The 17,077-nt window shown below is 36.3% G+C and overlaps 1 protein-coding gene and 1 long non-coding RNA gene across 7 annotated transcripts; both read left to right on the forward strand.

Annotated features, from left to right (window-relative positions):
• Positions 1-243: 243 nt before the first annotated feature.
• LOC124295339 lies at positions 244-909 on the forward strand. The gene is made up of 3 exons (XR_006905256.1): positions 244-270; positions 503-636; positions 877-909. It is a non-coding gene; the product is annotated as an uncharacterized LOC124295339 (long non-coding RNA).
• Positions 910-6,113: 5,204 nt separating this feature from the next.
• On the forward strand, positions 6,114-11,358 carry LOC107220368 (acetyl-coenzyme A transporter 1). Of its 6 annotated transcripts, XM_046744943.1 has the most exons (9): positions 6,156-6,425; positions 6,469-6,541; positions 6,703-6,937; positions 7,716-8,005; positions 8,078-8,423; positions 8,517-8,701; positions 9,155-9,272; positions 9,363-9,578; positions 9,792-11,358. In XM_046744943.1, the coding sequence occupies exons 3-9, from the start codon at positions 6,734-6,736 to the stop codon at positions 9,969-9,971; spliced, it is 1,539 nt and encodes a 512-aa protein (XP_046600899.1). In that variant the 5' UTR covers positions 6,156-6,425; positions 6,469-6,541; positions 6,703-6,733; the 3' UTR covers positions 9,972-11,358. The 6 variants fall into 6 exon arrangements, with proteins under 6 accessions (XP_015514425.2, XP_046600901.1, XP_046600899.1 ...); XM_015658939.2 differs by lacking the exon at positions 6,469-6,541 and having other exon boundaries at positions 6,114-6,233; XM_046744945.1 differs by lacking the exon at positions 6,469-6,541 and having other exon boundaries at positions 6,148-6,287.
• The last annotated feature ends 5,719 nt before the right edge of the window (positions 11,359-17,077 follow it).

Genomic DNA, 17,077 nt, shown 5'->3' on the forward strand with positions numbered 1-17,077 from the left:
GCGCCATGGTTCTTGTGCTCCAGGTCTACTACCTGGTGAAACTCAACTTCCAGGACCGGCGCTCCATGTTTCCTGCCCTCCAGGTCTACTACCTGGTGAAACTCGACTTCCAGGACAAGCGCTCCGTAGTTCTGGCTGTCCAGGTTCTTGACCTGGTGACTTTTGACCGGGGTGGTTGGCAGTGGTTGAAGGTGGTCGGAGGCGGACGAGGAGGAGGTTGAGGAAGGCTAGATGAACAAGGTAGACGAGGAGGACGAGGATTTGTGCTCGGTGAGTAAAACAGTTTTATAATATTCAATGGCAATTGTAATTATATTTTATCTAAAGTTTTGGAAACTTGTCACGTTTACAATAAATTATTTCAATTCATTTTTCGCGCAAGCACAAATTCAGCAGCTATAAATGCGCTGATAAAATTTATTATATTATTCATTAATTATACTTATCCTTACACAATATTTTTGATGTGTTCTTATACTGAAAACATTTATTACTCTTCAAGGTATAACCCCAGGTGATTAGCGGTGGTTGTTGGATGTGGTTGGCGGTGGTTGGAGGTGGTCGGAGGTGGACGAGGAGGAGGACATGGAAGACGAGGAGAACAAGGTGGACGAGGAGGACGAGGATTTGTGCTCGGTGAGTTTGTCATTTTTATATTATTTAATGGCAATTGTAATTATGTTTCATCTATAATTTTTCAAACTTGTCAAGTTTACAATGAATTATTTCAATTCATTTTTCGCGCAAGCACAAATTCAGTAGCTATAAATGAGCTAATAAAATTTATTATATTATCAATACATTAATTAATTACACTAATCCTTATACAATATTTTTGATGTATTCATTTACTGATAATATTTATTACTATTCAAGGTATAACCCGAGGTGGTTAGCAGTGGTTGTTGGAGATGGTTGACGGTGGTTAGAGGTGGTCGGAGGTGGTTGGCGGTGATGAAAGGCGGCTGGCAAAGAAGAAGAAGGTGGAGAATCAGGACGAAGAGGACCAGGACAAAGACGACGAGGAGGACCAGGCGGACCAGGAGGACGGTGGTGGTCGAAGGTATTAGGGGGTGTTAGGCAGGAGTAGGTGTAGAAATGCTGGGAGTTAAGGATGACATGCAAGAAATGTCGAAACTTGACGATTGGTGAATTTTCCACATGACTGCTTGACTATTATACGAGTAAATATTTTACACACAATGTTATTCTAAACGTAATTATGACAACAGAAAAATTAGACCACACATGAATATGAAACCTAAAATTACGCTGTACATAATTATACTACACGAAATTATTCTACACATGATCATACCATATCAAATCATACTGAACGTAAATAAACGACATAGAATTATACCACATAGTTATATTACTCAAAATCATAGTACACATGAATATGCCACGCACAATTATTCAACTCATATTCTACCAGTAAATAATGATTGAACTTATGTGTATTGAACTATCTACTACCCAACTACCATTTATAAGTATAACCAACTGAACCGTGAAAATAAGATACTCTAGGTAAAATATTGATACAAAATAGATTGTACGAGTAGGAAAGTGACTATTCTGTGATTTGACATGTATGCAACCATCGTAACTAACTCGTTTTTTTTATCATTAAAATATTAAGTTGTGGGTTTTGATATGAATGTAAGTTATGACGGGCTGCAGATAGGTGCATTATATAACACTGCAGATTATGACCTAATGTTTAAGGATCCTGATTTATTCTTGTCTAACCTATTATGTGAATAAAATAAAAAGTATTATACCACACGATTTATGCTTCTCATTGACATGTAAGGTTATGCTTCTAGTTACGAATTAAGCGAATCGGAGAAATTTCAGCACAAAATTACTCCTGGTATCAGGAGCGCATACGAGCCGAGGAAGTCTTCTAAAAACAGGGACACATTGATTAACTGCACGTGATGTCGACGCTGTGCGACTGAAGGCATGCCTGCTTGCTTGAGAGGGCATGTAATCTCTGATTTTCGTGCCACTTCTTATTAGAACTAAGAAAATCGGAGAAATTTCAGCAAAAATGACTCCTGGTATCAGGAGCGCAGGAGAACCGAGGAGCTCTTCTAAAAACAGGGACACATTGATTGACTGCATGTGATGTCGACGCTGTGCGACTGAAGGCATGCATGCCTGCTTGACAGGGCATGAGATCTCAAATTCTTGCGCCACTTCCTAATAGAATTAAGCAAATCGGAGAAATTTCAGCGAAAATGACTCCTGGTATCAGGAGCACAGGAGAACCGAGGAGCTCTTCTAAAAACAGAGACACATTGATTGATTGATCGACTGCATGTGATGTCGACGCTGTATGACTGAAGGCATGCCTGCTTGATTGAGAGTGCATGTGATCACTAATTTTCCCGCCATTTTCTGTTAGACCTGAGAGAATCCGAGAAATTTCGTCGAAAATGACTCCTGGTATCAGGAGCACATGAGAACCGAGGAGCTCTTCTAAAAACAGGGACACATTGATTGATTGATTGACTGCATGTGATGTCGACTCTGTATGACTGAAGGCATGCATGCTCCGAGTATCAGGAGCGCAGAAAAACCGAGGAGCTCTTCTAAAAACAGGGACACATTGGTTGACTGCATGTGATGTCGACGCTGTATGACTGAAGGCATGCCTGCTTGCTTGAGAGGGTACGAGATTTCAAATTTTCGCGCCACTCTCTATTAGAACTAAGCAAATCGGAGAAATTTCAGCGAAAATGACTCCTGGTATCAGGAGCACAGGAGAACCGAGGAGCTCTTCTGAAAACAGAGACACATTGATTGATTGATCGACTGCATGTGATGTCGATGCTGTATGACTGAAGGCATGTCTGCTTGATTGAGAGTGCATGTGATCACTAATTTTCCCGCCATTTTCTGTTAGACCTAAGAGAATCGGAGAAATTCCGTCGAAAATGACTCCTGGTATCAGGAGCACAGGAGAACCGAGGAGCTCTTCTAAAAACAGGGACACATTGATTGATTGATTGACTGCATGTGATGTCGACTCTGTATGATTGAAGGCATGCATGCTCCGAGTATCAGGAGCGCAGAAAAACCGAGGAGCTCTTCTAAACAGAGGGACACAATGATTGCCTGCATGTGATGTCGACGCTGTATGACTGAAGGCATGCCTGCTTGATTGAGAGTGCATGTGATCACTAATTTTCCCGCCATTTTCTGTTAGACCTAAGAGAATCGGAGAAATTCCGTCGAAAATGACTCCTGGTATCAGGAGCACAGGCGAACCGAGGAGCTCTTCTCAAAACAGGGACACATTGATTGATTGATCGACTGCATGTGATGTCGACGCTGTGTGTATAAATTAAGGCATGCCTGCTTACTTGAGAAGGCATGTGATCGTTTGCTTACATGCTACTGCCACTCAAAACTATGCAAATCGAAAAAATCACCGTGAAAAATTACTTCCGGTATTAGGAGAACATCTGAGCCGAGGAGCTCAATGAAAGGCACGCTTTACGCCTGAAAGCCCGTGTCGCATACGTATAAGCGTGGTTGCCTATGATTAGGCGCTACCATTTAGACTAAACAACTCTGAGAAATCGCAGCGAAAAATTACTCCTGGTATCAGGAGAACATCTGAGCCGAGGAGCTTGATCAAAGGCACGCCTTATTCCTGAAAGCCCGTGTCGCATAAGTATAACCGTGGTTGCCTATGATTAGGCGCTACCACTTGGACTAAGCAACTCGGAGAAATTGCAGCGAAAAATTACTCCTGGTATCAGGAGAACATCTGAGCCGAGGAGCTTGATCAAAGGCACGCCTTATTCCTGAAAGCCCGTGTCGCATAAGTATAAGCGTGGTTGCCTATGATTAGGCGCTACCACTTGGACTAAGCAACTCGGAGAAATTGCAGCGAAAAATTACTCCTGGTATCAGGAGACCATCTGAGCCGAGGAGCCTGATCAAAGGCACGCCTTATTCCTGAAAGCCCGTGTCGCATAAGTATAACCGTGGTTGCCTATGATTAGGCGCTACCACTTGGACTAAGCAACTCGGAGAAATTGCAGCGAAAAATTACCTCTGGTATCAGGAGAACATCTGAGCCGAGGAGCTCGATCAAAGGCACGCCTTATGCTTGAAAGCCCGTGTCGCATATGTATAAGTTTTGTTGCCTATGATTAGGCGCTACCACTTAGACTTAACAACTCTGAGAAATTGCAGCGAAAAATTACTCCTGGTATCAGGAGAACATCTGAGCCGAGGAGCTTGATCGAAGGCACGCCTTACGCCTGATGGCCGTGTCGCGTACATGTAAGCGTGGTTGCCCATGATTAGGCGCTACCACTTAGCTTAGTAAATCGGAGAAATTGCAGCGAAAAATTAATCCTGGTATTAGGAGAACATCTGAGTCGAGGAGCTTGATCGAAGGCACGCCTTACGCCTGATGGCCGTGTTGCGTACATGTAAGTTTGGTTGCCTATAATTAGGCGCTTCTATTTAGACTAAGCAAATACGCTAGAAGGCTATTATTTTTCTTTTTTATTTTCATCATTATTCTTATGATTGTATAATACATAGAGATCTTAAGACTATTGAGCTATAACATAATATATAAATATAAACTTTATAATCAACACCTTTTTTTTGAATTTATGTACCTCACAACTATACATTATGCATAATAATGAATACATTCATAAGCATATATGTAGATATATAGAGAGAACATGACTTTAGCAGAAAAATTGAGTTATTAAATCATTTCTTTTATGAAAATGCTTTCCGGTCGGCGTTTCAGTTGTCGATATAGGTAGATAGATACAAATAAGGAGAGCAAGAGCAGATATCCGCCAGTACGGCTTCAAGAAAATATCAACGGCGAACAACCAAAGTGCTAAAAACAACAATCAATGAACCAGTCAAAACTTTATCAGAGAATGTTTCAGAGAAACTTTTCACGATTGATGGTGTAATTGGAGCAATTCATACTAGGTTTTATTTCAGTATTGAAATTGTAAAATGGTATTAATAAACTAAGCATGTTGCATTTAACAACGCTATTCTTAAGAATGAATTATAAATGTCTGAAATGTTAGACATCTGAAATTTTGTGTACTCTTATATTATACATTAATTATTAAACTAGCGCTATTGGCTAATGCCAAATTGTCATTGTGTTAACGAATCTTGTGCTCAGTTTTTGGCAGTCCACATCATATGCTGTTATACTGTAAAATAAGAAACAAAATGTAAGCAGAAAAAAAACAGTACTCTTAATCTCTAGTTACAATTGGAAACTCATTCACATATTATCATATGCCTCCATACAATATCGGCAATAAAGTATGAAATAACGGCGAGAAAGAAGAAAACCCTATTTGTAGACAATTCAGTAAAAACCTCATACACAAATTTATCGAGCGGTGACAAAATCATGAATTGGCAATAAGACCGTAGTAATATTGACCATTGAAACAACTACGGCCTTTATTAAATCAGCCGTCTATATAGTACGAATCCATAAATGACGAATAAAAAGCGAGAATACATCCGATTGTAATATACTCTCTCTCGACTATTGTTTCTTTCAAATAGTGTGTACGCAAAACAGGTTTTATTTGGAGACTAATCCTTCACATCCGTTCTAGAACGCGCCAGCAAGTTCGTGGTTATCTTCTAGTCGACGTTGACTGAACGCCGAAATATGTATTTTCTGGTGTTAAAACTGTTGCTTAAATAGTTTTACATTGAGCAATATATAATTATGTCTCTACTGTGGACGCGGAAACGTACGGTTTTGTACGGCTCGTTGCTGAGCTGAATATAAGATTCTAATGCTACAATTTTTATAATTCCAAAATTTCCGCGCTATTATACGTAGCGATGATAATGTAAAATTAATTTGCGTTGAGTGATGGCATGACAATTTATTATTCATTTTCTTTTTTCATTTATTTGCACCCAGGGGTATCTGTCTTAATATTCTTCAGTCAACGCAGATAGTTTGAGACAGTGACATTTGTGCTACCACCTAGCGATTTGTTTTTGACCGTCGGTAAGTTAGAGATGAATTTATAGTCCCAACGGAATCCCCGTAAGCATGAAGGAGCATAATAAATGAAGGCTCACTTTCACGTCTTTTTTTGAAACTGACGTGTCCCAAGCAGTAACCTTGGAAAATCACACCGACACAACGTGGCACCTGGAAGTTAGGAGACAGCCTTGTCAATGGCTTGGTAACATTGTTTTATTGACGAGCGTCGAGCGAAATGACAACGAATTTCAATTCAGTTACGTAAGGGCTTAGTGATTCGATCCTATTTTCAACATACCCAGATTATCAACTATTCACACGTGGCGGTCTGTAACCGTGGTAAAACACGGATAATCCCGTTGAGGTTAGATTCAGTCGTCAACCGCACAAACGGTGCACTTGAAAATTGCCGTATACGGCAAGTATTCAACACCGAATTGAAACATGTTGAACGTAGCGATCATTTGAACGTAGCAAACTTAATTGGCTATAGAATCTGGGAGTAAGAGCGTGAGTGATCATATTTGGATTAAAAAATAAATAATGTGTAAAAACATTAAGTAAAATAATTTTATAAAACTCACAACCAACAAAATCATTGTTGACATTATCTTTTTTGACACTAAGATTTGAATTTACGCCTTACCATAAATACGAATTCTGTCAAACAGTTTTGGCCGCTAATCGTCGACACAGAGAAATATGAAACGACGATCAGAAAAAAAGAATACCATCGAGGATGGTAGTGGTGAACCTTTTGATGCTCAACAACATGGAGACACTCGTGGCGACGAGAAAAACATCGCTATATTATTTTTTCTCTATCTTTTACAAGGCATTCCCATCGGCCTGTCCAGCGCTATTCCTATGATACTTCAAAACAGAGGAGTTTCGTATCGTCAGCAGGTAAATAAATAAAGGACAATCCTGAACAAAAACAATCAAATTAAAGTGTAAAACAGTTAAATTTTCAGAAGACAAGTTTACATGGGGAAAAAAGCGTTTCTTGATTTATGCACATTTTATTTTGAGTACTATTGATCAAATTTTTAATACTCATCTGGTTTTACAGCATTTGACTCAATTGAATATTACTTGAACTTGACCGTTTATTCATCGTATTGAAGTAATATTTTTACATGAATCTTTGAAACTATTAGGAAATGTGTAACAAAATCGATAATATTGTGTTCCTCAGTGTATCGACCGTTCTTTTCCTGTAATTGTTTTCAGCATTTTGTCGCATCGCAGAAAATCACCTGTTATGATTCTTCCATGCATTTATTCATCGCATATATTTGCACAGTCAATTATACGTTTCAGCTGTGTGATCAAATCAATGATACGGAAAAAATGGGCTAATTTCAATGATTCTTATCAATCAAAGTACATTACGCAGCGCCAGAAAAAACTAGAAATTATTGGAGAAATGCGTGATAAAAAGAATTTTATATTCAAGAATTCTTATCTTAAGATTTTGCAGTAAAAATTTGTCAATAAATGCGAAAGCTTGTGTAAAATCTTTGAAATTACATGAAAATATGTTATAGAATTTTTGTATGTACTTTGGAGTCATTAGTATTTCGGAGCACAACGATTTGTATCACTTGTCCCTTTACTAAAAAACAATGTCACAAAGCTTGCATTTAATATTCAACAATGATGTTTCTTTTCACTGTTTCAGGCAGAGTTCAGTTTTGTAAATTGGCCGTTCTCGCTAAAATTATTATGGGCTCCCATTGTGGACTCCATGTTCTCCCAGAGATTTGGGCGAAGAAAAACTTGGCTTATACCTACTCAGTATTGCATGGGGCTGTTCATGCTCTTTTTATCCAGTAACATAGATACTTGGCTCGGCGACAAGAATACACGCCCAAACATAGAATTATTGACTGCGCTATTTTTTTCTCTTAATTTCCTTGCCGCCACTCAGGACGTAGCGGTCGATGGTTGGGCCCTTACCATGCTCAAAAGGTATCTAGTCCCTGCTTGGATGCAATAAAGCTATCAAAGTCTGTAAAAACGTAATCTTGTTAATTCTTCAAGGTGTAATGTGGGTCATGCATCCACATGCAATAGCGTCGGACAAACTGCAGGCTATTTCCTCGGTTATGTGTTATTTATAGCACTTGAGTCGGCAGCATTTTGCAACGGTTATTTGAGATCAACGCCGTCCGAAGAAGGATTGGTCACATTACCGGGATTCCTTCAATTCTGGGGCTGGGTATTTATCGGCACAACAACCCTGGTCGCAATTTTCAAACACGAGGACAGCGTGGAGCCTCATAAAGATGAACCAGAAATGGACATAACACACGCATATAAATTGTTATTAGATATCATCAAGTTGCCGAGTATTAAAACACTGGCAATCATTTTGTTAACTGCCAAGGTTTGTAGATTATAACTTACTTAGGGACCTTTTTTCCCGATCATTTATCAACTCTTTGATCGAACTAGATAAACTATTGGACTGTCGTTCTAGATTGGATTTTCTGCTTGTGATGCTGTAACAGGTCTGAAAATGGTAGACGCTGGTATTCCTAAGGAAAAGATGGCTTTAATGGCTGTGCCTATGGTGCCACTTCAAATTGTTCTACCATTGGCCATAGCAAAATATACCGTGGGACCAAGGCCAATGGACGTTTATTTGAAGGCTATACCGTACAGGTAAGGATCAAACCAGATAACATATCAGAATGTTGTTGATTCAGCAATTAGACAGTGCGTGTTATCTATAAAACGTTCGGAATTTACAGTTTCTAAAGTTATGCTAATATCTTTCCAACAGGTATGTGATTTTTTAACCAATTTATATGCTAATTTTTTTTAGCTATTTTGTAGATCAAGTTGTACTGGTCAAAAGTCATTGTACATAAGTATGATTTGATCTATAAAATAGCAAAGTTTCAATCAATTTCACAAAAAGCCAGTTCCCACAAGGATTATGCGAGATTCTTTGGACGATTGTTCTCGACTGCTGTCCAGTATCGACTGAAAAGTAGATGCGATTTCTATTCCACCTTTCTTTTATCAGCTACAACAATCTAGAACACGAAACTCAAGAATGATGCACAATAAATATATCGAAGATAATAATCAAACCATTGAATAATTTCACAGGTTGGCTTTTGGATTAGTTGCCGCGTTTTTAGTATGGCTTACACCCTTTGTGGTAGTAAACGGAGATGTTCCACTTTATTACTACGCCGGTCTTATCGTCGTGTACTCCATCCATCAGGTAGTGTAGCCATCACTTTTTTGCGAATTCATCCATCTTCTTGCATCGATTTACAAGAATTTATATCACTCATATTTTATCAACTTTCAGGTCACTCTCTACAGCATGTTTGTTGCTGTGATGGCATTTTTTGCAAGGATAAGTGATCCGGCTGTGGGTGGTACTTATATGACGCTACTCAACACCCTGTGCAATCTCGGTGGAAATTGGCCAGCTACGACCGCGCTCTGGTTCGTCGATGCTTTCACCTTCAGGCAATGCAGTACAGATCCTACAAATGACTGCAGTACCGCGGCTGAACGAGAGGTGAGTCGTGACGCCATTACAGTGCTTGATGTTGTTCACGGAAGATTCGAAAATTCCTGAAAACTGCATCAGGCTCCAGTTAAATAATCGTTTTCTAGCATGTTTAAAAATTTTTCGCTATCTTATGATCAAAAAGTGTAGTTTTTTGATAAAATTCTTAAGGGCCTACAGTACGAGATCATATTACTAATTGTACTCGTAATACTCTTTCAGCAATGTGCGAATACTAATGCTGGCGAGTGTCACACGCAGTTGGATGGATACTATATTGAAAGTTTACTGTGCGTTATCATTGGTGTTGTCTGGCTGAGGTGGGGGCGAAGGAAAATCAACTATTTACAAAATAAACCACATTCGGCATGGCAAGTGGTGACACCGCATCATAAAAGTTAACGCCAAATTTTCAACATCTAGATTTTCTAATATTTTTCTTGTGCATGATAATCAGGGAATCGGTAACGACTAAAATTTTCCAAGAACAAACCAAAAACAAGCACAAAGTTTCGTGTATATCATTTCAGATCAGTGCATAAGTCACGCATAACTTACATAACAATAGAATTATTTTGGCCTTGCGGATTTGGCCGACTTCGACACTTAAATAAATTCTAATTATCATAAAATGACTGAAAACTTGGCTTTTAAACGCAAAGGCTGACCCTGAATTCTCTCGTTGATTCCATCTTCGTAATTAAAAAAAAAAACACACACTTCAATTCAAAGTTATGCTCCCATGATTTGCAGCACAATTCGAGCAACACGGAGTGTTGCAAGGTTTCGACGAGAAACTTAAAACTAAGTATTTATTTTTAGTACAGACCTATTTGAAGTGTGTATGGTGCTTCTATTCCATTCACTATGTTTTCACCGTATATTAAGCGAACAGATGCATCATTGGTGTAAATTCAATACAAGAGCCAGTTCGTGAAAGAATGGTAATCCGGAAATATTCATTCGTATTCCCTGGCTAAGTTTTCCGCAATGGAAATTTTCCTGCTTAAACTTTTCCATGGGGTATAACTGCTTATTTCCTGTGAGCCAAACTATTTACTTACACTCTGTATAAAAGCCGCGATGGATCTTTGAGCTGCTTTTGTGTCGTGCGTCGCAATTATTTGTCTGAAATTCGGGCGGGACTCGTTAGATTTATTTCACGACAGGTTGTAGAGAACATAGTAATTAAGTAATCCAATTCCTAAGAACGTTCAGATGGTGCAGTTCTCTTTTTTGGTTTCCTTCTTTATTTTGTATATTCTTGTGGGAATTCTTAGCACCGAAGTGGACAGAAACGATTATTTATTATTATTATTATTATTATTTTTTACACTCGTTTCGTCATATCTCATTCTCGAAGTTTATCGCACGGTGAAAAACTTGACTGTTTTTATCAGTTACATTCCCTGCAAGGGACCATTAATTTGAACATAAACGTGAACATGAAGATTGTGCATGAGAAACGAAATGTATCGTACGTCTGTATTTATAGAAATTGAATTAGTCTCGTGTCGATTTTATTAGAGGTACCCTGGTGAAAACGGTGTCCAAAAAAATGTTTCTATAACGCTTTGAAATGAGATTTATGGTGAAGATTTAAAAAAAAAATTCAGATCACTCATTAATAATAATATCAGACTTTGTCGAGAAATATTTTTGGGAATGTTTCCAGTAGGGTACGTAAAGTCCTTGGCTCCAAAGACAGCGAAATATTTAAATTAAAACACCAGTTTGTATACCACAGTTTGTTATAAACCACAATATACAAATCGTGATTTTTGGAGAACCTGTTTGTTTCACTTTCTCCCATAATTTCCGTTTCCCTCCTATGAATGAATATTACCTGGAAAAAATATGGTATATTTTTATACCAACTCCCACATGCGTAACATATACATACTATTAATAATTGATAGACGTACATATTTGAAGTTATGTTACTTCGGTACCACCTGTTACTAAAAATCCTCATAATATATTTTAGTCTGTATAGATTTAGAATTAAATTTAGATTTAGATTCCAGACTCTGTATAGATTTCCGAACAAAGTCTAATCTGTCCATGAAAATCAAGGAAAGGTCAGGGAAATGAAAACATCTGTAAAACATGTGCAGAATAAGATAAGAAATCCCGCGAATCGCGCGCCCAATTATTTATTCAAACGTACAATTCGTTATGATAGCGAAATAATTGATATTTAAATTGTAGAATTTTCCACGCGTTCGGAAAATTATTTTGTAACGTGTTAACTTTTTCATACAAAAAAAAAAAAAAAAAACAATTAAATTAAGGACCATCGATCAACGACATAAAAGTAAAATTTCTTGAATAAATTCTGTGCAAAAAGTTACAATAGTTGTAATATATTCACTTTATTTATCAAGGTTTTATACTTTTTTAACCGCTGTAAGCAAGATTTATAAACGTAACGACAAAATTTTATGTAAAGTTGACAATTCAGTTCGCTAAAATTATTTTTACATCAATTGCAGGAGTAGTTTCTGTATGGTATTAAATCCTAAGTCATAAATTATTACGTTCGATCGCGTGCCGTGCATCAATAATTCTATATCGCTTGTAAACTGACGTCAGAAGCTTATAATAACGTCTCTCTGTTACTGCTGACATCAAACAGCTGAATATATTGACTTATATTGCCGACTGTAACGTACAGCAAGAGATAAAATATAAAAAACACTGCCAGCAACAAGGGAAACGTCAGAATCATTTGGAATTGAACTCTTTATTTATAAAATTTATAATTATACGAATGTATAACGCGATACTTATTGAATCGCCTTCGTGAATTTGTATTTTATTTCTTCCGTCAAGAAAACAATCAATACTCCACATTTGATCGTTTCGTCTAAAACGACAAATGAAAAATGTCTTATAAGCATATTTTAGGAAAACTGGGAAGCAAGGACAGAAGTACAATTTCAGAATATTCGATCTCATTATTTTATGTACTACATCAAGCTGAAAACATTATACTGATTACTAAATTTTCCTTCAATCAATAGAGTGACGAAGTATTTTTCACTCCTTTTCAGTTTAGTTGGAAGATATTCTCAACATTTATGATAAGTGCAAACCTGCCGTTACAGGTGTTCAAAACTTTTCATCCCCACGTTTTTTATCGGCGATTATAACGTCTCAGTCCCTTTAATCTCTTGCAGATTAGATGATTACAGCACAGACACAGTCATGTTACGTTTTTTCATGCAACGCGATTCCTTCTCATTTTTATCCGGAATTTCCATGACCAATATTTCCGGGTTTTCGTAGCAGGGTTCGATTTCCGCAGGATTTGCAAATCCCTCTTCCGGTTCAGTCTCCGTGATCTTGATTAATTCTTTCTCCTCTCGAGTTACTCTCGATTTTATATCGCTTTTCACAGCCATTCCGTTTACCACGATAAGTAAAAAAAGTATCAAAATCATGACGGGATGTTAATTGCAGCTAATTGCAGATCATCAATAATTAACCAGACGAATTGCGAGGCTTGGACTGAAGTTTGTAACTGCGGATTGAACTCCGGAGTCGACGAATAATAACCGGTCTTATCGAACACGTTTTGCAATTATTATTAAACACCGATTGCACACCTATGTGCTTAGAAATTATGCATTTTTATTACCGCTGCGCATAAAATTTTTCCACCTACACTTGGAGCGGTTATGTTTTTACAACTTCTTGACGAATAGGTATTACAATATTGATTTATTAACACCTGACCACGATACATTGATTATAAAACAAAGACTACGCGTTGTTAAAGTACCCGCACGGATTTATCGTTTCAGAATCCAATCTCTGCATGCCGAGAAAAATTCTCTAAAGAACTCAGAATTTTATAAAACTGTACGGAAATAATACAATGATAAACGAGACTGCTGCAACAAAAATTGTGTGAATTCAGATACTTAATGTGTTCCATGAAAAGATTGTCCAACTTCGTACTTAATAATTGATTCATCAAATTTTCGATTCAAAATTATCATTCATCACTGAAAATTTTTTAGGTACACGGAATAGTTTTCAGAGCATTATTCCCAGTAAGGATGGAATGAAAAATATTTAACGATTTCATTCGTGTAAGCTATAGTTCAGTTTACGTTTATCAAGCTACACAAGACTTATCGATTTGTTATAATCGCTTTGTTCTAATGCTTATACAGACTGAATGAAACAGTAGATTACGGTATAATTTCAAATTCCAATAGATGTGACTGTACGAGAATGTTGATTTCAAGTGCGAGGATATTTTCTTGTCTTCAGAGTTCAAAGTTCAAAGTTCAGTCTTCAAAGTTTCACGAACAGTTTCGAAAAAATTAAAAGTTTCGCATACTTCACCAGGAATATATATAAAAAAAAAAAAACACATCGTCACCGTTAAGTGTATCCCAAATGGATAGTCGTAACTGTCAGTGTTTTAATCAGACTGTAAAAAAATCTCAATTTGGTGCAATTTTACAGAATATTATACATAATACGGTTTAAAACAAGAATTGATTTCTGACATACCTCGGCTTATTTGGAAACTGAATTTGATTTTCTTTTCCACCAGACAATCCAGGAATCAATTCGGCACGGTGAACCCTTTTACTTTAGAGGCGAGGTTTTTTTTTTTTTTTTGTTTATAGGGTGAAGAAAATTGCGAAGAATGAAAAACAAGTTGAGCTGTCCGTTGAGAATCATGTGCCTGATTTTCCTATAATGTGATTGAATTAATATATAACAAAGAGGCAAGAAAATTAGGAGGTAAAAATCTATTAATAATAATAATAATGATAATACAACATAAATAAATTAAAGCTGCATGTATATACTGGGACAAGAAAGGGTTTTTAATAAGTGATTAATATCAGATACACGTGTCAAATTTAATCAAGCATTGTTCATTGTCTTGCAATTGGAATCGAAGCGATTGTTGAAATTATAAAACCTGTAATATGTATATATTAATCAAAGTGCAGGAATGTTTGAAAAAATATTTTTTCAAACGAGGAAATTATGTCGTATTAAAAATCCGGACGTTGATTTGTACAAAGTTTTATTCCGACGTCTACTACTGTGATTTTTAGATATTGATAAATGAATAAACTTTGTTTCACGATTTTACACATGTTCATTTTAATTCTTTGCACAAAATTTTCTCCGGAGGTTAGACATCGTGTCTTTTATTTATTTTTTATTTACAATTAACCGCAGCATCCTGGCTCAGCTGAATTGTCGGATTTGATGATAGGAGACCGCTTTATCAGACGGGGAGTTCCATTTTCGTAGGAGAGTTGAATTATTTCCTCTTCGGTGTGATGCGGATTTTCTTCATCTCCCGGTGCGTGTCTACGGTGCATCTATTTTATCAAACGAAAATTTTTTTTTTTTCACTTTACTTATTAACAGGTGTGAAAACAATCGTTGAATTTTCACAAGTGTAAAATAGAGGAAAGAAATCATTGACGAAAATTTCTATAGTCGTAATTAAAATACAGTCCTAAGCTATTTTCATTCTTTACACAAAACGGAAAAATTTAGTTCTGTCTAGCGAATGAAATTTGAGACCTTATTTAACCGAAAAAATCTATTTTACTCTTCTAGCAGATTTATATAAAATATAGTATTCACAACTAAAACATCGATCAACAAGAATTTTCAGTCTGGGTTATAGATTAGCATTTTCTTTTTTTTAAATTACATGTTTTCTGAGACATTGATTGTAAATAACAATTCAACGAACTTCACTTTGGCATTTGAATTTTTGAATAAAAGTGATTTAAATGCGAAACTGAAGTTTGTTTAATTGTTATTTACAATAAATGTTTGAGAAAATAGATAACTTTTTTATTGGAAATCTGAAACATCGTTTTTGTTACTACAAAAGCAAACTCTATCTGATAAAACTGTTTTTTCTTTTATTACTTACCTGAAAGATATCAAAATTTGACATCTAGAAATTTCTGACAAAATTCGTGTTGACCTGTGTTATTTATCAACGTAAAAAAGACAAAAGCAAACTTTGTAAGTAATAAATGAGGATTTTCGTTTTTATTCGATGTATAGAATTAAAATTTATTTATTTGTATATAAACTCGTAAAAAAAAAAAAATGTTAATAATCAAACTAAATAATTTCTTGTACCAAAATTTCTTGGAATTTCAACAATATTCAAACCGCGATTATTGTAACAAGACCCATATTCCATAGAATTCGTTGTTCAACTATAAAAGAGTTAATTTTCTTCGAGAATAAAAATTCCAATCACTTGATAAATTTGTATTATAGACATTATTACTTGTGAGCCGAAGAGAAGCGAAATTGGATCTGCTTCGAGTGAGGCACCCTTTTCTTCGTGAAGATGGTCGACGCTTTGAACAATTGCCGTGCCGCACGCGACGATCAAGAAAACAAGACGAAGCGACATTTTTCAAGAATAAAATTGCAGTAGCTGAGTAAGTTTCTCGATTGCAAAGAGTGTCTGAATTAGCAGAGATCACGGCGGAGCTTTTTATACGATTTTCAGTAGTAAACCGCTGTGCAAATGTCGGTAGAAATAATAACGCGGGATGTTAATTGAAAAAAGAAAAAAGTCGAAATAGTTTGTAAATTAGTTAAAATTCTTAGCTTTTTTCATATTTACGAGACAGCCGATACGTCAATGTCACAATCGTGCTTGTAATTATATACTCATTTTATCACTTTCGAACCGAAAACAATGCGATTAAACCGCTCAAGCATAGCAGTGGGCTTTTTTTTCTCTCGTGAAAATCACTGAGGTTCGGCCAAGTTGTGCGTGAAATTTTGTCAAAATGGGTTATCCGAAATGAATTTCTTTTAGATTAAATAAATTTTGGAATACCTGTTTTTTGGGGTCTCTTTGTCGATCTTGCATAATCATTTGATTAGGTTCAAAGAGAAAAACGATAATTCAACGTGACAAAAATATTTTTATAACACCTTGTACTTGAATTAAATATATCTCTGTGCAAAATCAGTTTAGAAGAATGGTAATCCTTATAATTCACGTTCGATTTTTATTTTTGTTTTAATTTTGAATAGCTGTTAGATTGATATCGAAAGATTTGAAAATAATAATAATAACAATAAGAGGAAACGGATTATTTGAGTCGAGTGATATTCGTTTGAATAAATTGAATAGTATTGAAATCTTCTGCTATGAGCCTGCCGAATTTCATTTCTACGCGCAATTTTGCATTATCAAATATTTTTCATGATCGTCTTCTTTTACGTCAAATACGCTACGTTATGGCGATACTACGTATTCGCATTATTTCATATTCTCACAACCGACGCCTCTGAAAATATAAAACATGTTACAATTGTCCGCTAGTTGCGATTAAGTCAATTAAAATCTGACCACGAACTCACCACACATTCGTACAAGTCTTTCAACAGTTAATTAACACTAATTGTATATTATCATTAATTAAATCAATCTGAAACATTATTACAATACATTCTACCCATTCTAATAGAGACAG

The sequence above is a fragment of the Neodiprion lecontei genome, chromosome 7, assembly GCF_021901455.1.
Source record: "Neodiprion lecontei isolate iyNeoLeco1 chromosome 7, iyNeoLeco1.1, whole genome shotgun sequence".
In the NCBI taxonomy this organism is placed as follows: domain Eukaryota; kingdom Metazoa; phylum Arthropoda; class Insecta; order Hymenoptera; family Diprionidae; genus Neodiprion; species Neodiprion lecontei.

Excerpts from the sequence above, each read along its gene's own strand:
- LOC107220368 (XM_015658939.2), top strand. The coding sequence starts at position 6,734 with ATGAAACGACGATCAGAAAAAAAGAATACCATCGAGGATGGTAGTGGT. Across the intron at positions 6,938-7,715 it reads GAGTTTCGTATCGTCAGCAG|GCAGAGTTCAGTTTTGTAAA; the intron begins GTAAATAAATAA and ends TCACTGTTTCAG. Across the intron at positions 9,273-9,362 it reads TCGTGTACTCCATCCATCAG|GTCACTCTCTACAGCATGTT; the intron begins GTAGTGTAGCCA and ends ATCAACTTTCAG.